The sequence below is a fragment of the Mus caroli genome, unplaced genomic scaffold (genome assembly GCF_978045245.1).
Source record: "Mus caroli unplaced genomic scaffold, Mus_caroli_1 scaffold_19, whole genome shotgun sequence".
NCBI lineage: Eukaryota > Metazoa > Chordata > Mammalia > Rodentia > Muridae > Mus > Mus caroli.
The window spans coordinates 6,331,613-6,357,827 of record NW_028227274.1 but is presented as its reverse complement, the minus strand read 5'-3'; the positions used below and the strand labels follow the sequence as shown (position 1 = coordinate 6,357,827).

The following is a 26,215-nucleotide window of genomic DNA, read 5'->3' as shown; positions in this document are numbered from 1 at the left end:
TTTTTGAAAAGAATGAAATTGTGGAGAAAATGTCCTAGAAATGGAATCAAGTAGGAAAAATACAAAACATATGACAAAATACACTTGTATTTTAAAAAATGAAAATATAGTCAGTGAAAATGCTGATACCAGTACAACAGATGACGTGTTTGTATTGGTATGTTTATATGTCAGTGCATTCATGAAGAAAAACACCTATTTTCAAAAGTATATATTTCTATAAATGCACACAGGAAAGAGACTTTAAAATATCCACCAAAATACTGTGTTGGGATTGCTATAGTATGTTTTCTCTTTGTGTTATTTCCTAAGCTTTAATTTCTATCTATGCCATTTTAACCTCCTTCGTCATAGTGCTTTACATTTTCCAATTTGACATAAACATGTTTTTTATAATGAGAAATCATTTCTGGTTTTAGTTGGTTGACTTTTATTTCTGGTGATAGTTGGTCGTGTTTCTGAAGAAATCCTCTGGCCCTAGGTATTGTCTTGGAAACAAGTTGGTTGATAGATTTTTGCAGTGTCCTGCCGTCCTTATCTTCTCCATCTCGCAGTTTCCTCCTGACTTTACACAGCTGGGAAATTGTTCTTTCTGTCCCTGTTGTCTCCTCCTTGCTCATTTGTATTTCCTCCTGAATGTACAGAATATCCCAATCTTCAGAATCTAGATCTAGAAATAAAAGATCTGCTAACAGTTCAAGCTCCCTTCTGCATCCTTGTGGAAATGACCTCACCAGGATGCCCTGCCCAGGGTTAGGAAGTGTGAGCTAACATCCTCTTACAGTACACTTTGTATTCTGGCCATTGTGTTCTCGACCTCTGGCCAAGTTATGAGCTCAACAAAGTGGAAGTTTGGTATGTACTCCAAACTAGGACTTACCAGTTGTATTTCGGTGTGTGTGTGTGTGCGTGCGTGTACCCGTACGCGCGCGTGCGCTGTCCTATGTCTATGTAGAGCAGACTGGTTTTGAACTCACAAAGTGAGTTAGTTTGAACTCACAAAATTTAGTGTTTAGGAGTCTATGGAACCTCACTGGCAAACAGCTCAAAAAGAGGTAACCCATTCTGATATTGGGGGTTTATTTGCTAATGCGAGTGAGGTACTTGATTTTCTGCATTGTTGAGGTATCATTCCCTTACCCTTCCTTATTGGATGCCTCCATTTAAACTTTTTAATATGTACATTTATTTTAGAAAGCTTCTACAGTAGTAGGTTTCCATGTAACTTCTTTACGAAGCCTTTAGTGTCAGTTACCCCTCCCTCATATTCCCTATTCTACCCTGCTTTCCACTCCTACCTGATTTAATCCTTCTTGCCCCATTATTTTCTACTTTCTCTTCATACCATCTGTGTTCTGTCTCCCTTCTCTGAAAGCATCCTCTACCCCCATGACCCTTTATTAATTTCCAGACCTCTATGGGCACTCCAATTTATTAAACATGCATATGTAAAAATTCAAAACAAGAATCTGCATATTAGAGAGAATATGCAGTGTGTGACTTTCTGGGTTACCTCTGTCAGAATGATTCCAGATCTATCTGTTTACCAGGAAATTTTGCATTTCTATTTTCTTATTAGCTAAATAATGTTCCATTATAAAAATCTAACACTTCATTGGATGATAGATATCTGGATTGTTTCCATTTTCTGGCTATTGTGACTAGGGTTTCAGTGAATATGGATTATTTGGTCTCTGGATAGTAGGATATAGTCCTTTGGAGAGAGACAAAGTGTGTGGTTATGTGGTAGGTCTATCTTTAGCTTTTTGAGGAGCCTCCATACTAATTTCCATGGTGGCTGCACTAATTTGTGTTTCTACCATCAGTGAATATGCCTTTTCCCATATCCAGACCAACACTTGATATCATTTGTTCTTTTAGTCTTAGCCATTCAGATCAGGGTAAAGAGCAACTTCAAATACATTTTAATTTACATTTCCTTGATGACTACAGGTATTGAACATTTAAAAATATTTCTCAGCCATTAGTATTTTATCTTTGGAGAATTCTGATTAATTACATGCCCGACTTTTTAATTGGATTGATTTATTGACATTTAGTGTTTTGAGTTCTTTGTGTATTGTAGATTAACCCTCTCTCAGAAGCATAGCTGGTATTTTTTCCCATTCTGTAGACTGTCTCTTCTCTTCAGTTATAGTTTACTCTGTGGAACTGAAGCTTTTCTGTTTTATGGGGACCCATTTATTTGTTGCAGGTCTTGAAGCCAGTATTACCAGAATACTGTTTAGAATATCTTTTCTTAGTTGTGTAAGTTAAAGCATATTTTATGTTTTTTCCTCTCACAGATTCAGAGTATCATCAGGTCTTATGTTCAGGTCCTTGATCTATTTGAAGTTGAGTCCTATGTAAGATCTGAAATGTTGACCTAGTTTTATTCCACAGATAGCTAAACAGTTTTACCAGCACACTATTTGTTGATGTTGTCTTTTCTCCAATGTATAGTTTTGGCCTGTTTATCAAAAATGAAGTGGCTATGTCAGTAATGGGCTTCAGTTCTATTGACTGTTTTTATGCCAGTTGCTGATTTTACTACTATAGCTTTGTAGTATAATTTGAAATCTGGGATGATGATACCTCTGACAATTTCATTGTTCAAGAATCTTTTGAGTTTCTGTATTCTTTTGTGTTTCCATATTAACTTTAAGGTTGCTTTTTAAAATTTCTATGAAGAATTGCATTGGGTGGGTTTGTTTGTTTGTTTATTTGTTTTGCGCTAAGGTTTCAAAATATAGCTCTGGCTGACGTATAACTCGAGAGATGTACCTGTTTTTGATGCTGGAGTGCTGTAATTAAAGGCCTGCCCCTGCACTGGAATTTTGAAGGAGATTGTATTGGATATGTAAATTGCTTTTAGTAGGATGACTATTTTCATAGTATTGAACCCTACCAATCCATGAACATGGCAGGTCTTTCTCTCTTCTGGTATCTTTCTTTCAGTTTTCATTTACAAGTGTTTAAGAACAAGGTCCCTTCACTTGCTGGGCCCAGGACTTTGGCTCAGCTATATTGGAGGCACCAAGAGTGTTCCCTTATGAATCTAGAACAACTATAAGTGTAGAAAACTCCAAGACCTTCAATTCTTGGCTAAAGGGCTTTGTGGATACAAACCACAGGATAATGCTTGCTCAGATGAAAAGCTGAATTTGCACTTTGTTGAGATAGTACCTTCTCCTTGCAGAAGCCTGTCCTTCATATCCTCTACAAGGAACTACTTGGTTAGTTGATGGACTAGTGTATGCCCATAAAGGTTAGTCTTTAGAAAGGACAACACAACATTTAGTGACAGTAGTTTATCACAAGTTTCTTTGTGTTCTCTGACAACCTTCTGGTTTCTGAGGCTGGAGGGTTGCCCGTTGTGACAAAAACTGAGGCTAAAGGCATGCAATGCAGTTCAGAATATGCAGGAGCAAGGCTGGACAAAACAGCATTCAGTATGGGAGGCTCATCTGTCTCTCTGAGTGTAGAAACTGCAAATGCTTCCTGGAGCTTCCTGAAACAGAAGGAAGCTCAGGCCTGTTTGCAGTACTGGCCAGAGGAACCAAGTGTCTTCCACTGCACAGCAATTTTTTTTCCACATCACTTGGTCTGCTATTAGGGATATCAGTGTTCTTACTAATTATTCATTCATATAATATTGATCTATAAAAATCCATTTGGGTTCTAGGTAAATAATTCTCTTAATTACCATAAAGTATTGGATACATATAATTGTCATAAGATATACCAGTACTTCATTCAGGTAATGAAAATCTGTCTTCAGTTGACTCCAGATACAGTTACTATGGTATTGCTTAAGTGACTGTGTATTGACCTCTGTTGATGAAGTTTAGATCTGCCATTTGTGCAGCTTCTTTACAGTTTAGTTTGGTAAATAAGTAACTGGGAACCTTGGTTGGTAGGAGAATATGAGCATAGCAAAGAGGCTCATGTCTCTGCCACCTGCAGGGGTTGCTATGTATGCAAGCATAACATTTTTGACCCATGTTTTGTTTTCACAGTGAGAGAAAAACGCAAGAGTCTCTTCATTAACCATGTAAGTAAAACTGCCTCCCCATTTTTTCATAATGATTGTGTAGTAGAGTGTGTGGTGGGGAAAGATGTCCTGTGTGTTGTGTGGTACTTAAAAGAATGTGAGGGGTGATGAAATGATGATTTGCTAGGCATTACTTGGGAGTCACTTCCACTAGCATGTCTCCAGATATTCTAGGACTGCTCTGGAGGGGACATGCCTGTGGAAAAGACCACAGCAATTCTTACACAGGTCCAAACAAAGCAGAGGCTTTGAATTTTGAACCTCTCATTTCTGCTCCTTCCGAAATTCCTGGGTTTTTGTTGTTTGTTTGTTTGTTTGCTTTGGCTTGGTTTTTGTAGTACAGTTCCCTTTGAGTAAATGTAATTATTTTTCAAGAACAGCTTTCTGCTTCTTCTTTCTCTTCTACACAATGGATGTTTGTGGGACAGTTCCTCACAGTTTTGTTTGTATACTCAAGAACAATCTGTATGTATGGGGAGACTAAATTTGGCCCTTTAATTTTAAAAGCATTTTCAAAATTTTCCTCTAGTGCCTTGGCCATTCTGAGCAGTATATCTCCCCGTGGTGGCTGCACAGGATAGGAACAGGTATACCTACTTTCTCCAGCCTCTCCCCACCCCTCCATGGCAAACTGTCAACAGACAAGCTGTAACCACCCCTCCCGTTCTAATCATGTTTGTTCTTTAAGAAAGAAAACTGCTCCACAAGGTAAGGAATGATATAGTATAGTTAGGTAAACTGCTAAAGTAAGTGTGCTATAAATATAAATTCACACTGAAAATCGCAGTGATGGATCTGACTTTACAAAAGCTTGGCTCAGGATTCCTAGCCTGCATTTTGGAACTTGTAGATCCTAATGTGTGCAATGATAAAGCCGTATAATAAAGACTCTGAAGGCCATCAGAAGGTGAGTGCTGGGTCATAGGAAACTGGTGATCCCTCTGCAGCAATGACAGCTACTACTTGTAGTTCACTTTCTAGAAGTCAGAAGCTCTCTAATGCCTATGGGCTAATTTTTTTTTTTTTGCTTGTGTTATTTGAGGGTGCATGGTGTGTGTGTCTGTGTGTGTCTGTCTGTCTGTCTGTCTGTCTGTCTGTCTGAGTTAGAAGGTCTGTCTGTCTGAGTTAGAAGGTGTATTCCTGTATCTAGAAAGGGCAGGGATTGAAGATAAGTTCTCTTTCTCAGTTATTTACCTGTGGTATGTACTTGGCTGTGTACCCTACGTTAACATTCTCATGAGGGAAGAGCTAAAATTGCCACCAGACCCCGATCCAATTTAAGGGCATGTGAAAAGAGAAGGTGTTTGATTGTCCAAGCTACTCCTGATAATAGTTAATGGAACAGGTGAGATCTCACAGTTCCAGTCTCTATATTTGTTTTCATATGTTCTCCACTCTGACCTTACCTACATCCTATGCAGTTTTGGCACATGTCTCCTGCTAAATCAGTAGACATGTACTGGCATGTGGATATGGATACTAGGCTGTGCATCCTAACTCTGAGTGCTTACCTGCTGTCATACAGTGGAATCAGACAGATGTTATTTTCTTACATGTACTTGTTTCTGGATAAAGATAGCTGTGTACTAAGTTTCTTTGTAACAGGTGACCCTGGAACTTGTAATCTTTCACACTGTTCACAGACTTGCCTGCAAATGAGCATATGAGTTCTGCTTCAACTAGAAAAAGCCAAGTGCTGTTCAGCCACATAAGACAGAGTCAAAGTGAGACTATCTGCAGACTGGATTAAGTCAGAACAACAATTGTGAGTTTCACAGCTTCTCACATAAAAGTTAAAAGAAGTAGAAGGGGAGCTGGAGCGGACTGGAGAGATGGCTCAGTAGGTAAGAGCACTGACTGCTCTTCCAAAGGTCCTGAGTTCAAATCCCAGCAACCATATGGCGGCTCACAACCACCCTTAATGAGATCTGACACCCTCTTCTGATGTGACTAAAGACAGCTACAGTGTGCTTTCATATAATAACAAATAAATATTAAAAAAAAAAAAAGAAGGGGAGCTGGAGAAATGGTTCCACAGTTGGGAGCACTTGTTTTCAGAGAATGTGAGTTCAATTCCCAAGCACCCATGTAGGGAAGCTTATAACCTCCTAGAGCTCTAGGGGATCTGACATCCTCTTCTAGCTTCTTCAGGGATATACATATACATACGTACACACATGTACATGAAAATAATAAGAGCAAAAATAAATCAATAAATAAAAAAGAGCAGTAGGAGGAGGGTGTGAAACACTGACAGTCCATTGGCCCATACACTTACAGTGTCCACTCCAGCTCAGCACTCAGTCAACCCTCACCCTCCTGCTATTGAACAACTGAGGCATAAAGAAACATGTAGCAGATGTGCAGCTTATTCTTCATGCAGGTCCCCCAACAACTGGAGACAGGGCTATCCCTATATCTGTTCCCTGACTGTGGATCCTGTTTCCCTAACTAGGCCACCTTGTCTGACTTTTGTGGAAGAGATGTACCTCATCCTGCAGTGACTTGATGTGCCTGTGGAGTGGGGCAGGGACAAGATAACCAGAAGAGGGCTGTCTCAGAGAAGAAGGCAGGGGATTCTGAAGAACCTCTGTAGTGTGTATTGCTCAGGCAGTCTACAAAGAGAATGTTGTTAGTCAAGAAACATGAAAGCAATGGCTGTCTTTGAGGAAAACCGTCAGAGTTCCCTCTGCTGCCAGCTAAATAATAGCAGCTATAGCTGCATTGTTTGCTGTTCTCATTGCCGGGAAGTCCCCGCTAGCAGGAACATGGAGCCGCTGGCTGCAGTCCGACAATGCAGTAGAGATGGAGGCTGGCTCTCAGCTCCCTGTCTCTTTTTATGTAGCCTGCGGCTCTATCCCAGGAAATTGTGCCACCCACATTTAAAGTCTCCCTCCTCAGTTACCTACTCAGCTTTGAAAATCTCACAGCCACGCCCAGAGGCTTGTTTCCTAGGTGATCTTCGATCTTATCCAGTTGAAAATCTCTGTTAATGGCCATAGCCTCTGGGACGGTGACTTCCTCCAGATGGAAATGTTCCTCCGGCTCCCAGTAGTACACACACCAGATGGAAAGAAGCCCCAACCTGTCTCTTGTGAGAAATGAGTCATAGGCTAGAGAAGGAACCAAAAGGGTTTAAGGGATTAAAGTGTCACTCCTTCTCAAGATTTCTTACGTAGGAAGAAAATGGTTTGGGAGCACCAACAGCAGCTAAACCAAGTACTTAGATTAATATTCCAATCATTACATCTGTTTTAGATGTAATTAGAATGGACAAAGAAAATGTGATGTTATGAAAATGTTTAAAGCCTTGTATAATGGTCTTTATTTAAAATTTGACTTTTAAAAAATATATTTGCTCAAGTTTTCTTTTGTTTTTCTTGAAAGTGAGATACTTAAGTAGATCTTTAACTAAAATGTGAAAATCTCTGATTATAAATTACAATGTTGCAGATAATTGTAGTTAAGAATTTTCCCAAAATATAGGCAAAACTGAAATTGCTTTATTTTTCTATGACCTCCTCCTGCCTTCTACTGACAGCATATATAATGTGAATCATTCTACAGCATTTAATGAAGTTTGGGGATGGTGGAAAGAAGACATTCCAAGACAGGATCAGGAGTGGAATGGCTAGTCTTTTTCATGCTCTTTTCACTGCATATATGTTTTGAAGCTGACCAGGAAATATTCTGTAGTGTCTGCTCTTCAAAAAGTTTAGAGATAGGTGATTGTTCTAAAAACTTCATAAGGAAATGACGCAAGTAGAAGTCCACGTGTCAGGCTTAGAGCCAAAAGAATTTTGGAGCTACTTCTGGCAGTCTTGAAAATGTTTGCAGTAGTAATAGACTCCCTGTCTTCTCAACTGGGTCATGATGGCTGTCCTATCTGACTCATGGGAAGCAGGGAGGGGAAGGTGATCTGGAGACTGATGCACATGTAGGCAGGGTAGTACTGCTCATGCATAAGTGTGGTCTTCCAGGTTCTGTGTTAGCACCTAATGGCATTGTTTTAGTATTGAGTATAATTCAGGAAGCTTTGTTATATAATTATTAAGAATAGGATTCTCAAGTGGCCTTATATTGTATTCATCTCGTTTTAAGAACACTGGTTTAAGTAGTTTTTGTTTTGTTTTTAATGTAGTACAGCTCTGAATTGATTGTTTCTTGTGAGCTGTGAGTGATTGAAAAATAATTCCTTAGGAAATGGAATCTTTGCTAGTTTCAGTCTGTATCTTATGTTATGGAAGTAAAAGAGGAAGTGGGAAGTCTGAAATCTGATGTTTTTAAAATTATGAACTTTGCTTCTAAGAGACTTATTCTTATTGGAGGAGAAATTTGTCAGATAGCTAGTGTGCTTGGTATCACTATAGTATTTTGGGGGAATGCTAAAAAAGACTCAGTAAAATTTCAGTTATATAAAGATTTTAGATCTGCTAGGATGAAGGAATTGGACTTCGAAGAAGTTTCAAGTTGAGAGAAAAATTACAAAGTAAAAAAAAAGATGGAATGCTACTAAGCTATCGCTGCAAATTCAGTAATACCTTACCACAGATGACACAACCACAATGGAAAGTTATTGTACAGTCTTCTTGGTGGATATATACATGCAAAAAAGAATTCTCAGTAAAATACTTGGAAACTGAATTTAAAAACACATAAAATACACCATGATCAAATGGGCTTCATTCCAGAGAGTCAGGGATGGGAACTCGAGATAATTCATGGTCCTCTCAATAGCTGTAGAAAGGTTTGCTTGTTGGTTGGTTGATTGGTTGGTTGTTTTACAAAACCTAACATCCTTCATGATAAAAGCCCTAAGGGACAAAGACTATCTTAATATGATTTATTTAAACAAACATATACATGAATCTATGCCTAAATGGGGAAAAGCAAAGCGTATCTACTCAAATGAAGGTCAAGATGAAAGGTGCCCACTGTCTCTAGGGTTTTGGTTGTTTTAGCATAGTCCTTGAGGTCTTAGCTACAATAATGAGACAAGAGAAAGAAATGAAAAGAGTAAGCAAAGTAAGAGTATCCCTACTTACAAATAGAAATTTGTACACAGGAGACCTTAGAGATAATCATCAAATTCTTAAGGCAGATGAACATTTTCAGCAGGATAGTAGTAGTATACAAAATTACTGTTTAAAAAAAATCAAGAGCCTTCCTATATTCTAATAACAAACATTGGTTTTTAAAATAGTAATTCATGATTCAAAAAATATCTTAGAATAAATGTCTACAATGAAAGCTTTAAAACACTGGAAAGAGAAATTGAAGATACTAGAAAATAGAAAGACTAGAAAATAGAAAGACCCATGAGTGTTGTTAGTGAGAAGTGCTGTGACTTAAGTCCCAGCCTTCTATATGGAGTTGGAATGTAGTTCCTGAATATTGAGTCATCTGCCTTCTTTCCTTTGCTCTGTGCCTGGGTTGCTACGGGAGAGTCGTAGTGCCCTAACTTGTGTTCAGTCTGACTTGCTGCATGGTCAGAGTATGCTGAGAACACAGGATGGCCATCAGATCTTCACACTGACCTATGTAGTATTTCACCAACTAAAGGGCGACAACTCATGTTTTATGTTCCTGCCTCATGCTTAAGGCTTGCTTAAGGAGGGATTTCCAGGTGGAGACTAATAGGGAAGAAAGACTATAAGGCCACATCCATAGTAAGTACCCTTCATCCCACCATTCATACTGAATGTCTTTGTCCTGTTCCCCCCTCCCCCCACCCCGTGTTTTGTCTACAAAATGTTAATTTTCAAGTTTCACCTCTGTGAGACTGTGCTGGCTAGTTTTATATAGATTTGACAGAGGCCAGAGTCATCTGAAAGGAGAAAACTTCAATTGAGAAAATCCAAAAAATCCAATTGTAAGGTTATTTTCTTAATTGGTGGTTGATGGGGGAAGGCCCAGCCCCATTGTTGGTGATGCCATTCCTGGGCTGGTAGTCCTGGTTCTATAAGAAAGCAGACTGAGCAAGCCCTGAAAATCAAGCCAGTTAACAGCATTCCTCCATGGCATCATCAGCTCTGCACCAGCTCCTGACTACACCTAAATAAACATCTACAGAGTCTTACCCTCCAGTATTTAAAACTGAATGTGTCTCTGACGCTGCCCTGCTCTGAAAACTTAAAGCATATATAACCATTATATTAGAAAGTTGCAGCTATTTTGGAAAACAAAACAAAACCTCCTTTTCTTAATGGCTGTGGAGACCTCGAGTAGCAGAATCGCCCAGTGGGTATGTGAGAATCCTCATGAACATACTGTGTCCCAGTACCATCCTCTCCTCATATCAGGCTAGGCCTTATCTGTGTCTCTGAATATCACCTCACTTTTAGTGGTCTTTTTTTTTTTACACTATCAAGCCCTGAGTGATGCAAGACCCTTTCATTGTCACCAAAAGTAGGATCCCAAAATAAGAACTCTGTTGAAAAGTTACTTAACTTTTCATTGATGTGTATGGCCTACACATCAATGGCCATGCATTATCACATAACAACAGCAAGGGGCAAGCTTTGCCACCTGCCATGGACAGATAAGGGCCTTGGGAACTATTGCTTGGTTGTGTCTATTTGACCCAAGCTAGAGTTATCAGCGAGGAAGGAGCCTCAGTGGAGGAAATGCCTCCATGAGATCCAACTCTTGGCATTTTCTTAATTAGTGATCAGTGGGGCATGGGCCAGTTCACCGTGGGTGGTACCATCCCTGGGGTTCTATAACAAAGCAGGCTGATCAAGCCATGTAAAGCAAGTCAGCCAACAGCACCTCTCCATGGCCTTTGTATCAGCTTTGCCTCAAGATTCCAACTGTGCTTGAGTTTCTGTCCTGATGTCCTCCAGTGATGGACTGTAATCTGGAAGTGTCAACTGTGCTTGAGTTCTGTCCTGATGTCCTCCAGTGATGGACTGTAATCTGGAAGTGTCAACTGTGCTTGAGTTCTGTCCTGATGTCCTCCAGTGATGGACTGTAATCTGGAAGTGTCAACTGTGCTTGAGTTTCTGTCCTGATGTCCTCCAGTGATGGACTGTAATCTGGAAGTGTCAACTGTGCTTGAGTTTCTGTCCTGATGTCCTCCAGTGATGGACTGTAATCTGGAAGTGTCAACTGTGCTTGAGTTCTGTCCTGATGTCCTCCAGTGATGGACTGTAATCTGGAAGTGTCAACTGTGCTTGAGTTTCTGTCCTGATGTCCTCCAGTGATGGACTGTAATCTGGAAGTGTCAACTGTGCTTGAGTTTCTGTCCTGATGTCCTCCAGTGATGGACTGTAATCTGGAAGTGTCAACTGTGCTTGAGTTTCTGTCCTGATGTCCTCCAGTGATGGACTGTAATCTGGAAGTGTCAGCAGAATCAAGTCCTCCCAAACTCGCTTTTTCATCATGCTGGGTTTTGTCCAGCAATAGAAGCCTAAGACAGAGACTGAGCCCGAGGTGGCCATGTATGGCTGAAGCCAGTTCATTGTTGAATGTGAAAAGATCTACCTTTACCAGATACTCCAGGATAGTGGGGGTGAGCTAAGATGTCCCTTGCAAACAGATTGTGAGAGTTGTTTACACAGCGCTCGCTCTATGGAGAACAGATCCTTGAGTACTGGCCCCTGAGCCTAGCTGTGGCTCCTAACCCCAGGCCTTGTGCATCTCAGTCTAATAACTATGACTCCTTGGGTCTGCTTACTGCTTCCCTGCACCGCTTTGCTGAACATGTCCTTTCCTTCAGGATGGCATAGGTTGTCCATGAGATTTGAGGTGCCAGTTCGTTAGGCTCACACAGTCGGCTTATATAGGACCCTGCATTTATCATGGGGAAGCAGACTTCCTGTGCTTGGTGGTAGGGTTACCAACAGGCCAGCCTAAGAGCTGCTTCTCATCTGGTGACTCAATTCCAGGTCCTAGACATAGTCCAGCTGAGTGAATGCAGGTGAGAACAAAGCATAGTTAGTGTTACTGAGATGAGTGCAGGGTATGTAGACACATAGAGAGGACATAGCCTACTATGGGTATAATAACAGGAAGTTCTGGGGGCCAAACCAAACACCTTTAAGATACATGTGTGCAGTCTAGACAGATGAACTACAGAATAAGCAGGTTCTGTCTGCTGCTCTCCCCCCTGATTTGATTAAGCATGAGTGGTAAGATACATAGAGTGAAGGCTGGGGTCACTATGGAGGGTATAGGCACTTGTTTCTTGCATCTGACAGTCGTCAGTGTTGGGATTACTAACCAGATAACCTCAGTAACTAAAATGCAAGGTAATAAATAACATATAGTTGCTTTTCATCATGCAGGCCAACAAGCTTTTTATATCAGTGGACATTGGTGTAAATAGTAAATTATTTCATACTATGGGCATTGTGTAGAAACCTTGACTTGTTTCAGTATTAGCTTTACAATGATCTTGTTTAACATTCATAATTTACTTTGTAAAATATGCATTCTTTGAAAGAAAAATGCTCGTACTGCATTGGAAATAATCCATCTCGAGCAAATACTTCTTCCTGATAGTCTTTTTGCCTGGCTCCTCTGCTAGATACCACTAGCTGGAGAATATCTTGTTACTGAGACAGCTGTTACTGGGATTCTCAGCTGTCTGGCCCATTAAGCCTCTTTTGAAGTAAATACTGTCTTGAGCGTTCTCTTTTGTGATCTAGGATGTCCGTAGACTTCCCCCATTGAAGGCATTTCTAACATTTAAAAAAACAGTACTATGCAAAGGAGCAGAGCCTTCTATACACTATCCCTCCCTAATACTTCCAAAATAACTCCAGCATACCTCGTACTGACCTTAGCAGGCCAGGTTTGCTATTCTAACTGTTCCACAGTTAAGTAAATTCACCTAAGAGCTCCCTCAAAGTAACTGAGCAGGCAGGTAGTTATCTGACTCATGACACTTACTGTGTCCCTCTTATTTTTTTAACATTTATATTATTACCAGTCTTGAGATTTTTATGCATGGTCATATATTTACATCATATTCTCACACACACACACTACTCTTCAACTTTGTCTTTTTGATTCTGTCAGTCAGTCTGTCTGTCACACACACATACGTGCATAGAGAAGCAGAGAGAGGCACAAAGAGAAACACACTTATATATAAATGCAACCTGATGAATCTGGTGTGCTCATCTGTATGTGTGTTTAGGAATGCCCACATGGGATTGGGAAGCCTGTCATGGAGCTCATCCCTGGAAAAGATCAACTCTCTCACTGAGCAGTCATTGCCTGCCTGTAGAGCTTTTTATTGTGGGTAGGACCTTGTGGGATTTCTTCCTTCTACCTTGGGATATCAGCTAGGTGTAAAAAGTCTTCCTTAGGTGGCTGTTTTGTTAACATGTCATGGGTGCAACTCTGCACATATATAGAAAACTATTTCTCAGTAGATAACCTGGTCCTCTGATTTGTATATGTATAGTCTTTCTCCCCAGAACATCTTCCATGATGTTTCCTGAACCTTGGGTGTAGGGGGTGTGTTGCAATGTATCAACTGGGGATGGACACCCCACATTTAGTAGTTCTTTGAATTTTGACCAGGTGTGAATTTCTATGATGGTCCCCATCTGCTACAAAAACAAGTTTCTTTGATAATCAACAAGATCTTATCTGTGGATATAATATAAGGATAAACATTTAGACTGGTGTTGGAGATTATACTAGTTTAGGATTCAGTGCCTCACTATCCATGGGTAGTTGACTAGGTTGTAGTAGCAGGCATGAATTCTCTCCCTTTGAATGGGCCTTCAGTCCAGTGAGGTTGCTGTTGGCTACCTTCCAGATAAAAGTACCACTGTTGCAACCTTGGATATGCTGGTCATTGTTGTGGTTTGTAACCAGTGTCTGCTAAGCCTCTTACTACCATCTTTTTACCAGCAGATTGCAATGTGGCAGGGCAAGAAGAGTCTCTGTCACACATGTATAAGCATACTGTTTGTTTTCAGAATCATAGGACAATAATAAAACATATGGCTGAAGCTAAGAACAATCTAGCATACTGAATAGCATTTCAAATGTTGATGAAACCCAAGTGAGTATCCTGTGACTGGTGTGAACACTAGTTCTTCCGTTCCATCAGAAACAGCTGTCCATGTTGTGGCATTGTGGTTAGGTGTTGGTCCTTGGTATTCCTACCCTCCTGCTGTGCTCTTAAAGGAATAGTTCAGTACAAAAGCTCTAATAGGTTTCTGCTTTCAGCATGCTAGTGCTATAAGGTTTTAGGTTAAACACAGCTTGACTCTTAGAATTTCAGCTAGTGGCTTGAGGCCATTTGTAACTACATTGATGAGACACTGAAGCTGAACATTGGTTTGGGAGTGGAATTGTTATCTTAGAAAGGATTTCAGCCCTAAGTTTGGGGATGTAATAATACAGAGCTGGGCCACCTACAGGCCAGGACTGATGCCTTGGTGAAAGACTAAGCTGAGCTTTGACCCCCTGGTTTGCGTGGATGGCACATATGTTCTTACCCACAGACTCAATGATAGATGAAGGAGTGTGGGGGGTGGGTTCAGGCTATATTCATTGCTGCAGTGTAGCACAGTGCCCCACAGCTCCAGTTCTTGGCACTTTGTGTATCACAGTTTAATATTCAGGGAATTATCTAAGGAAAGATTGAAACCCTACAACATTTAGAAGTAAAATACTGTTGTGTTTTTTTTTTTTGCTTTGTTTGAATTACTAATATTATAACATACCTCTAAAATACTTAGTAGCATGGTAACTGATGGCTGAATTTTTATGTCAGAATCTGTTGATTTAGTGGAAGCACTAGGTTTTGTACCTGCAACATACAGATATCATAAGCAAGGCTTTTTTTCATTTCTTATATATTTTTTAAAATTTTTATTAGATATTTTTTTATTTACATTTCAAATGTTATCCCCTTTCCTAGTTTCCCCTACTAAAATCACCTGTCCCCTCCCCACTACCCCTTCTCCCCAACCCTCCCACTCCCATTGGGGTGTAGAACCTTCACAGGACCAAGGGACTCTTCTCCCATTGATGACTGACTAGGCCATCCTCTGCTACATATACAGCTAGAGCCACAAGTTCCACAATGTGTTTTCTTTGATTGGTGCTATAGTTCCAAAGAGCTCTGGGGGTACTGGTTAGTTCATATTGATGTTCCTCCTATGGGGCTTCAGAGCCCTTCAGCTCCCTGGGTACTTTCTCTAGCTCCTTCTGGGACCTTGTGCTCCATCCAATGGATGACTGTGAGCATCCACTTCTGTGTTTGCTGGGCACTGGCAGAGGCCCTCAGGAGACAGGTATATCAGGCTCCTGTCAGCAGGCCCTTGTTGGCATCTGCCTAGTGTCTGGGTTTGGTGATTGTTTATGGGATGGATCGCCAGGTGGGGCAGTCTCTGGATGGTCTTTTTTTTAGTCTCTGCTCCGAACTTTGTCTCTGTAACTCCTTCCATGGGTATTTTGTTCCCCCTTCTAAGAAGGATTCTAAGTTTCTGGGCTAATATCCACTTACCAGTGAGTGCATATCATATGTGTTCTTTTGTGAATGTATTACCTCACTCAGGATGAAATCCTCCAGATCCATCCATTTGGCTAAGAATTTCATAAATTCATTGTTTTTAATAGCTGAGTAGTATTCCATTGTGTAAATGTACCACATTTTCTGTATCTGTTCATCTGTTGAGGGACATCTGGGTTCTTTCCAGCTGCTATGAGCATAGTGGAGCAAATGTCCTTATTACATGTTAGAGCATCTTGTGGGTATATGCCCAGGAGTGGTATTGCTGGGTCTTCCAGTAGAAGTATGTCCAATTTTCTTAGGAACCACCAAACTGATTTACAGAGTGATTGAACCAGTTTGCATTCCCACCAAAAATGGAAGAGTGTTCCTCTCTCTCCACATCCTCACCAGCATCTGCTAGAACCTGAGTTTTTGATCTTAGCCCTTCTTACTGGCATGAGATGGAATCTCAGGGTTGTTTGAATTTACATTTCCACGATTACTAAGGATGTCGAACATTTTTTTAGGTCATTCTCAGCCATTTGGTATTCCTCAGTTGAGCATTCTTTGTTTAGCTCTGTACCCCATTTTTTAATACTGTTATTTGCTTCTCTGGTGTCTAACTTCTTGAGTTCTTTGTATATATTTGATATTAGCCCCCTATTGGATTTAGGATTGGTAAAGATCTGTTCCCACTCTGTTGGTTACCTTTTGGTCTTATTGACAGTGTGCTTTGCCTCACTGAAGCTTTGCAATTTTAAGAGGTCCCATTTGTCAATTCTTGATCTTACAACACAAGCCATTGGTGTTCTGTTCAGAAATCTTTCCTCTGTGCCCATATCTTCAAAGCTTTTCCCTACTTTCTACTCTATAAGTTTCAGTGTCTCTTGTTTTATGTGGAGTTCTTTGATCCACTTAGACTTGAGCTTTGTACAAGGAGATAAGAATGGGTCAATTCGCATTCTTTTACATGCTAACTTCAAGTTGAGCCAGCACCATTTGTTGAAGATGCTGTCTTCTTTCCATTGGATGGTTTTAGCTCTTTCATCAAAGATCAAGTGACTATAGGTGTGTGGGTTCATTTCTCGGTCTTCAATTCTGTTCCATTGATCTACCTGTCTGTCGCTGTACCAGTACCATGCAGTTTTTATCACAATCGCTTTGTAGTACAGCTTGAGGTCAGGATGGTGATTCCCCCAGAGGTTCTTTTATTGTTGAGAACAGTTTTTTGCTCTCCTAGGATTTTTGTTATTCCACATGGATTTGCAAATTGCCCTTTCTAACTCAGTAAAGAATTGACTTGGAATTTTGATGGGGATTGCATTGAATCTATACATTGCTTTTGTCAAAATGGTCATTTTTATGCTCATATATCCTGCCAATCCATGAGCATGGGAGATCTTTCCATCTTCTGAGATCTTCTTTGATTTCTTCCTTCAGAGACTTGAAGTTCTTATCATACAGATCTTTCACTTCCTTAGTTAGAGTCACATCAAGGTATTTTATATTATTTGTGACTATTTTAAAGGGTGTTATTTTCTTAATTTCTTTCCCAGCCTGTTTATCCTTTCTGTAGAGAAAGTCCACTGATTTGTTTGAGTTAATTTTATATCCAGCTACTTCACTGAAGCTGTTTATCAGGTTTAGGAGTTCTCTGGTGGAATTTTTAGGGTCACTTATATATACACTATCATATCATCTCCAAATAGTGATATTTTGACTTCTTCCTTTCCAGTTTGTATCCGTTTGATCTCCTTTTGTTGTCTAATTGCTCTGGCTAGGACTTCAAATACTATATTGAATAGGTAAAGAGAGAGTGGGCAGCCTTGTCTAGTGCCGGATTTTAGTGGGATTGCTTCTAGTTTCTCACCATTTAGTTTGATGTTGGCTACTGGTTTACTGTATATTGCTTTATTATGTTTAGGTATGGGCCTTGAATTCCTGATTTTTTTCCAAGACTTTCATCATGAAGAGGTGTTGGACTTTGTGGAATGCTTTCTCAGCATGTAATGAGATGATCATGTGGTTTTTGTCTTTGAATTTGTTTATATGATGAATTACATTGATGGATTTCTGTATATTGAACCATCCTTGCATCCCTGGGATGAAACCTCCTTGATCATGATGAATGATGGTTTTGATGTGTTCTTGGATTTGGTTTGTGAGAATTTTATTGAATATATTTGCATTGATATTCATAAGGGAAATTGGTCTGAAGTTCTCTTTCTTTGTTGAGTCTTTATGTGGCTAATATCTACTTATTAGTGAGTACATACCATGCATGTCTTCTGGATCTGGATTACCTCACTCAGGATGATATTTTCTTTTTCCACACATTTGCCTACAAAATTCATGATATCCTTGCTCCTTTTTTTTTTCTTTAATTTTTAAAAAACAGATTGTATTTTCTTTTTTTTCACTGTTCACATATTTTTTTAATTAGGTATTTTCTTCATTTACATTTCAAACCCTATCCCAAAAGCCCCCCATACCCCCCCACTCAACTACACCCCCCTCCACTCACACTTCTTGGCCCTGGTGTTCCCCTATACTGAGGCATATAAAGTTTGCAAGACCAAGGGGTCTCTCTTCCCAATGATAGCCGACTAGGCCATCTTCTGTTACATATGCGGCTAGAGACACCAGCTCCGGGGGTACTGGTTAGTTTATACTGTTGTACCACCTATAGGGTTGCAGACTCCTTTAGCTCCTTGGGTACTTTCTCTAGGTCCTGCATTGGGGGCCCTGTGATCCATCCAATAGACTGTGAGCATCCATTTCTGTGTTTGCGAGGCCCCGGCATAGCCTCACAAGAGACAGCTATATCAGGGTCCTTTCAGCAAAATCTTGCTGGTGTATGCAATGGTGTCTGCGTTTGGAGGCTGATTATGGAATGGATCCCCGAGTGGGGCAGTCTCTAGATGATCCATCCTTTCATCTCAGCTCCAAACGTTGTCTCTGTAACTCCTTCCATGGGTGTTTTGTTCCCAATTCTAAGAAGAGGCAAAGTGTCCACACTTTGGTCTTCGTTCTTCTGGAGTTTCATGTGTTTTGCAAATTGTGTCTTGTATCTTGGGTATTCTAAGTTTCTGGGCTAATATCCACTTATCAGTGAGTACATATCATGTGAGTTCTTTTGTGATTGGGTTACCTCACTCAGGATGATGCCCTCCAGGTCCATCCATTTGCCTAGGAATTTCATAAATTCATTCTTTTTAATAGCTGAGTAGTACTCCATTGTGTAAATTTTTCTGTATCCATTCCTCTGTTGAGGGACATCTGGGTTCTTACCAGCTTCTGGCTATTATAAGTAAGGCTGCTATGAACATAGTGGAGCATGTGCCCTTCTTACCAATTGGAACATCTTCTGGATATATGCCCAGGAGAGGTATTACAGGATCCTCCATTAGTACTATGTCCAATTTTCTGAGGAACTGCCAGAATGATTTCCTGAGTGTTGTACAAGCTTGCAATCCCACCAACAATGGAGGAGTGTTCCACTTTCTCCACATCCTCACCAGCATCTACTGTAACCTGAATTTTTGATCTTAGCCGTTCTGACTGGTGTGAGGTGGAATCTCAGGGATGTTTTGATTTGCATTTCCCTGATGATTAAGGATGCTGAACATTTTTTCAGGTGCTTCTCAGCCATTTGGTATTCCTCAATTGAGAATTCTTTGTTCAGCTCTGAGCCCTATTTTTTACTGAGGTTATTTGATTTTATGGAGTCCACCTTCTTGAGTTCTTTATATATATTGGATATTAGTCCCCTATCTGATTTAGGATTGGTAAAGATCCTTTCCCAATCTGTTGGTGGCCTTTTTGACTTATTGACAGTGTCTTTTGCCTTACAGGAGCTTTGCAATTTTATGAGGTTCCATTTGTCGATACTCAAATCTTACAACATAAGCCATTGATGTTCTATTCAGGAATTTTTCCCCTGTGCCCATATCTTTGAGGCTTTCCCCCACTTTCTCTTCTATAAGTTTCAGTGTCTCTGGTTTTATGTGGAGTTCCTTGATCCACTTAGATTTGACCTTAGTACAAGGAGATAGAGATGGATCAGTTCGCATTCTTCTACATGATAACCTCCAGTTGTGCCAACATGATTTGTTGAAAATGCTGTCTTTTTTCCACTGGATGATTTTAGCTCCCTTTTCAAAGAACAAGTGACCATAGGTGTGTGGGTTCATTTCTGGATCTTCTCTTCTATTCCATTGGTCTACTTGTCTGTCGCTATACCAGTACCATGCAGTTTTTATCACAATTGCTCTATAGTACAGCGTTAGGTCAGGCATGGTGATTCCACCAGAGGTTCTTTTATCATTGAGAAGAGTTTTTGCTATCCTAGATTTTTGTTATTCCAGACGAATTTGCAAATTGCCCTTTCTAATGCGTTGAAGAATTAAGATGAAATTTTAATGGGGATCGCATTGAATTTGTAGATTGTTTTTGGCAAGATAGCCATTTTTACTACATTGATCCTGCCAATCCATGAGCATAGGAGATCTTTCCACCTTCTGAGATCTTCTTTGATTTCTTTCTTCAGAGACTTGAAGTTCTTATCATACACATCTTTCACTTCCTTAGAGTCAGGCCAAGGTATTTTATATTACTGTGAAGGGTGTTGTCTCTGTAATTTCTTTCTCAGCCTGTTTATCCTTTGTGTAGAGAAAGGCCATTAACTTGTTTGAGTTAATTTTATATCCAGCTACTTCACTGAAGCTGTTTATCAGGTTTAGGAGTTCTCTGGTGGAATTTTTAGGGTTACTTATATATACTACCATATCATCTCCAAATAGTGATATTTTGACTTCTTCCTTTCCAATTTGTATCCCCTTGATCTCCTTTTGTTGTCAAATTGCTCTGGCTAGGACTTCAAGTACTATGTTGAAGAGGTAGGGAGAAAGTGGGCAGCCTTGTCTAGTCCCTGATTTTAGTGGGATTGCTTCCAGCTTCTCACCATTTAGTTTGATGTTGGCTACTAGTTTACTATAGATTGCTTTTATCATGTTTAGGAATGGACCTTGAATTCCTGATCTTTCCAAGGCTTTTATCATTTATGGGTGTTGGATTTTATCAAATGCTTTCTCAGCATCTAACAAGATGATCATGTGGTTTTTGTCTTTGAGTTTGTTTATATAGTGGATTATGTTGATGAATTTCCGTATACTAAACCATCCCTGCATCTCTGCAATGAAACCTACTTGGTCAGGGTAGATGATTGTTTTGATGTGTTCTTGGATTCGATTAGCGAGAACTTTATTGAGGATTTTTGCATCAATATTCATAAGGGATATTGGTCTGAAGTTCTCTATCTTTGTGGGGTCTTTGTATGGTATATGTGTCAGAGTAACTGTGGCTTCATAGAATGAATTGGATAGAGTACCTTCTGTTTCTATTTTGTGGAATAATTTGAGAAGAACTGGAATTAGATCTTCTTTGAAGGTCTGATAGAACTCTGCACAAAGCCCATCTGGTCCTGGGCATTCTTTGGTTGGGAGACTATTAATGATTGCTTCTATTTCTTTGGGGAATATAGGACTGTTTAGATCATTAATCTGATCCTGATTTAACTTTGGTACCTGGTATCTGTCTAGAAATTTGTCCATTTCATCCAGGTTTTCCAGTTTTGTTGAGTATAACCTTTTGTAGAAGGATCTGATGGTGTTTTTGATTTCTTCAGGATCTGTTGTTATGTCTCCCTTTTTCATTTCTGATTTTGTTAATTAGGATGCTGTCCCTGTGCCCTCCAGTGAGTTTGGCTAAGGGTTTATCTATCTTGTTGATTTTTTTCAAAGAACCAGCTCCTCCTTTGGTTGATTCTTTGAATAGTTCTTCTTGTTTCCACTTGGTTGATTTCGCCCCTGAGTTTGATTATTTCCTGCCATCTACTCCCCTTGGGTGAATTTGCTTCCTTTTGTTCTAGAGCTTTTACGTGTGTTATCAAGCTGCTAGTGTGTGCAACTCTCTAGTTTCTTTTTGGAGGCATTCAGAGCTATGAGTTTTCCTCTTAGAAATGCTTTCATTGTGTCCCATAAGTTTGGGTATGTTGTGGATTCATTTTCATTAAACTCTAAAAAGTCTTTAATTTCTTTCGTTATTCCTTCCTTGCCCAAGTTTAAAAGAGTGTTGTTTAGTTTCCACGTGAATGTTGGCTTTCTATTTATGTTGTTATTGAAGATCACCCTTAGTCCATGGTGATCTGTTAGGTTGCGTGGGACAATTTCAATATTTTTGTATTTGTTGAGGCCTGTTTTGTGACCAGTCATATGGTCAGTTTTGGAGAAGGCACCATGAGGTGCTGAGAAGAAGGTATATATCTTTTTGTTTTAGGATAAAATGTTCTGTAGGTATCTGTTAAATCCATTTGTTTCATAACTTCTGTTAGTTTCACTGTGTCCCTGTTTAGTTTTTGTTTCCACCATCTGTCCATTGATGAAAGTGAGGTGTTGAAGTCTCCCACTATTATTATGTGAGGTGCAATTCGTGCTTTGAGTTTTACTAAAGTTTCTTTAATGAATGTGGCTGCCCTTTCCATTTGGATCATAGATATTAAGAATTGAAAGTTCCTCTTGGAGGATTTTACCTTTGATGAGTATAAGTGGTGCTTCTTGTCTTTTTTGATAACTTTGATTGGAAGCCCATTTCATTCTATATTAGAATGGCTACTCCAGCTTGTTTCTTCAGACCATTTGCTTGGAAAATTGTTTTCCAGCCTTTCACTCTGAGGTAGTGTCTGTCTATTTCCCTGAGATGGGTTTCCTGTAAGCAGCAGAATGTTGGGTCCTGTTTGTGTAGCCAGTCTGTTAGTCTATGTCTTTTTATTGGGGAATTGAGTCCATTGATATTAAGAGATATTAAGAGATATTAAGGAAAAGTCATTATTGCTTCCTATTATTTTTGTTGTTAGAGTTGGTACTCTGTTCTTGTGGCTGTCTTCTTTTTGGTTTGTTGAGGGATTACTTTCTTGCTTTTTCTAGGGCGTGGTTTACGTCCTTGTATTGTTTTTTTTTTTTGTTTTGTTTTGTTTTGGTTTTTTTTTTTTTTCCTCTTACTATCCTTTGAAGGGCTAGATTCGTGGAAAGATATTGTGTTAATTTGGTTTTGTCATATAATACTTTGGTTTCTCTATCTATGGTAATTGAAAGTTTGGCTGGGTATAGTAGCCTGGGCTGGCATTTGTGTTCTCTTAGTGTCTGTATAATATCTGTCCAGGATATTCTGGCTTTCATAATCTCTGGGAAAAGTCTGGGGTAATTCTAATAGGTTTCCCTTTATATGTTACTTGACCTTTTTCCCTTACTGCTTTTAATATTCTATCTTTATTTAGTGCATTTGTTGTTCTGATTATTATGTGTCCGGAGGAATTTCTTTTCTGGTCCAGTCTGTTTGGAGTTCTGTAGGCTTCTTGTATGTTCATGGGCATCTCTTCTTTAGGTTTGGGACGTTTTCTTCTATAATTTTGTTGAAGATATTTGCTGACCCTTTAACTTGAGAATCTTTATTCACATCTACTCCTATTATCCATAGGTTTGGTCTTCTCATTGTGTTCTGGATTTCCTGGATGTTTTGAGTTAGGGTCCTTTTGCATTTTGTATTTTCTTTGATTGTTGTGCGGATGTTCTCTATGTAATCTTCTGCACCTGAGATTCTCTCTTCCATCTCTTGTATTCTGTTGCTGATGCTTGCATCTATGGTTCCAGATTTCTTTCCTAGGGTTTCTATCTCCAGCGTTGCCTCACTTTCAGTTTTCTGTATTGTGTCTACTTCCCTTTTTAGGTCTTGTATGGTTTTGTTCAATTCCATCACCTGTTTGGTTGTATTTTCCTATTTTTCTTTAAGGACCTTTACCTGTTTGGTTGTTTTTTCCTGTTTTTATTTAAGGACTTGTAATTCTTTAGCAGTGTTCTCCTGCATTTCTTTAAGTGAGTTATTAAGTTCCTTCTTGATGTCCTCTACCATCATCATGAGATATGCTTTTAAATCTGTGTCTACCTTTTCGGGTGTGTTGGGGTATCCAGACTTGCTGAGGTGGGAGTGTTGGGTTCTGATGATGGTGTGTGGTCTTGGTGTCTGTTTGTAAGATTCTTACGTTTGCCTTTTGACATCTGGTAATCTCTGGAGTTAGTTGTTATAGTTGTCTCTGGTTGGAGCTTGTTCCTCAGGTGATTATGTTAGCCTCTGTCAGCAGACCTGGGAGACTAGCTCTTTCCTGAGTTTCAGTGGTCAGAGTACTCTCTGCAGGCAAGCTCTCCTCTTGCAGGGAAGGTACACAGATATCTTGCGTTCAGACCTGTCTCCTGGCAGAAGATGAAGGCCCTAAACAGGGCCTGTCCCTGAAGCTGTGTCAATCCGCCTGTCCTAGAAGTTGTGTAGCTTCTGTTGTCTGCACTCTCACTAGTCTCTGAGAGATCCAGGACCAGAGATGTGTCCCCCAGATCCTCTGGCAAAGTCTTCCTGGGCCCGGTGGACACCTCTCCGCTGGCAGGGAAGGTGCCCGGATATCTGGAGCCCGAAACAGGGTCTGTTCCAGAAGCTGTGTAGCTTCTGTAGTCCATACTCTCACCTGCGCAGTCTAGTCTGTGAGGGATCTGGGAACCAAGGTGGCTCCCCGAGGTGCTCCCCATATCTTGCTTTTCTGGAATGATGGTGTATCAGGACTTGCAATGTTGGGAGAGTCAGCTTCTGATGATGCCAAGTAACCTTGGTTTCTGTTGCTTCTGTCCTTAAGCTTGCCTCCTGCTATCTGATTATCTCAAGAGCTTGCTGCCCTTAATATGTCTGATTGGAACCTGTGTCCTTCCTGTAATCCCGGTTGATTCAGGACTTCTCCAAGTCCAACTTTCTATGTGATCTTGTGATTCCGGGATCCTCTGAACCTGAGATTCTGGCTGTGTCAGAGTTCTTGGCAGTCAAGCTTCCTCAGAAACCCTGAGATCCTGATGTGACCAAGCTCCTGGGATCCTTGTATCCTGGAATCCTGGAATCCTAAGATCCTGGGCGTGTTTTGGCACCTGGAAGTGGTATCTCCTTTAGGGACTGTGTGGCTGTCCACTTTGTTCGAAACCAAGGTAGACCAGCACCAACCAGAAGGAACCTGAGCTCCTGTATCTTTGCTCTTGCTGTCTCAGGTCCCTCGTGATGTTTTTGGAACAGATGTTGCGTTCCACTCACCTATGATCCTAAGATCCTGGGTGTGCTAGGGAGCCTGCGGAATGGAGATCCTTCTGGGGATTGTGGGACTGTCCACCGAGTTCATGGCCAAGGTGGCCCGGAGCTTGTGCTGACTGGAAGGGATCCAAGCCCTGGTTAGGCGGGTTTCCTGTGTCCCTGCTCCTGTTGTCACAGGCCCACCACTATTGTTTTGGAACAGATGTTGCATTCCACTCATCCACGATCCCAAGATCCTGCCTGCAGCATGGAGAGTCCTCTGGGGACTGTGGGACCGTCTGCCTTATATTTCTTAATATTACTTGATTTTAGTGCTATTACTATGAAAGAATTACTTTACATGACATCCCAAGATGCTGTAAGGAGAATGCTGATTATTCAATCAACCTGAAATGCCATCATAAACTCAATATTGAAATCCTTCAGTGAACTTGACTTGCTCTCTCCATACTCCTTCCACACACAAGTACCTAGTAGTGAGCTTGAGCTGGAGGCTCCAGAGCATCCCATGGTGGTCTGAGGCTGGTGCTTCTAACCTGTCAACTGCTTACAGAGTATTCCACAGGACTGCCACTAGTGCTGCCTTCTAGTCCTATTTTAAGGAACCAGATACCTAAAATACTGACCAGTAAGTATTTGCAAGAGAAGTTTGTGGTTTTGCAGTTTTTTCATGCCTCTCTTGGGTTGCTGCAGATGTTTATAGTTTCACTTCAGAGGAAACCTACAGATAGGAAGCAGGTGTGAACTTGCTGAGCAGATATCTGGGCCTTAGATCAGGTACTTTGTATCCCAGGAGTTTTGCTGAACGTATACAAGTAAGGCAGGTGATTCTATGATGTATAAAGGATTTGGTTTTTGTTCCTGAAGATGACATCTGCCTGTCAAAATCATATCAGGCAATAACAAGATTTGTTTGAATGGTTTGATTTTTTTTTTTTCATTCTAACCCAGAATTACCCAGATGGAAGTCTACTTACCCTGTCTCCCAAACATTTGACAAATGTCTCCTTAGCATTCAGTTTTAGCCGTCGTGGCTGTAAAGTTCATGTTGCCTATCAGAAGCTGTTGCGTTGCTCAAGTTCTCCATAGAACTGGAACTTGTGCAGATCCTAAAAAATGACAATCATAAGGGCACCTGCTGCCTAAAGGCCCTCCCTACAGAAGCTCAGTCTTCCCCTTCAGAGTGCAGTGGGTCTTAACAGAGAAGTACTTCCATTTATCAATTTGTGTGAATTTAAGCATATTAGCCAGGAGGTTTTTAATTGTTCCAGGGCTCGAGAAATGGGTACAGTGGATCCTCAACTTAATTTTAATGCATAAAAAGATGCCACCTTAGTCCACTGCATGCTGCAGTCTTCCTGTGATCCCCATAAAGAAGATCGGTACTAGGGGAGATAGCACCTTAGCATGGAAAGAACAGTGTGACCCAGTGTTCTACTCTGTTAGCAGTTGTAGCAGGACTCTTGCTAAGACATGTTTCCTTTGTGTCTGATCTCAGATAAAGGGGCAGTGTGGTGTCTTGG

At 40.4% G+C, this 26,215-nt stretch overlaps 1 protein-coding gene across 2 annotated transcripts in view; it reads left to right on the top strand.

Moving 5' to 3' along the window:
• The window catches only part of Ccny (cyclin Y), a 151,240-nt gene that overhangs the window by 81,620 nt on the left and 43,405 nt on the right, over positions 1-26,215 (top strand). For both annotated transcript variants that reach the window (XM_029472158.2, XM_021150564.3), the window contains one exon: positions 4,020-4,054. In XM_029472158.2, the coding sequence (XP_029328018.1) occupies positions 4,020-4,054 (35 nt within the window). The remainder of the gene's footprint in view (positions 1-4,019; positions 4,055-26,215) is intronic.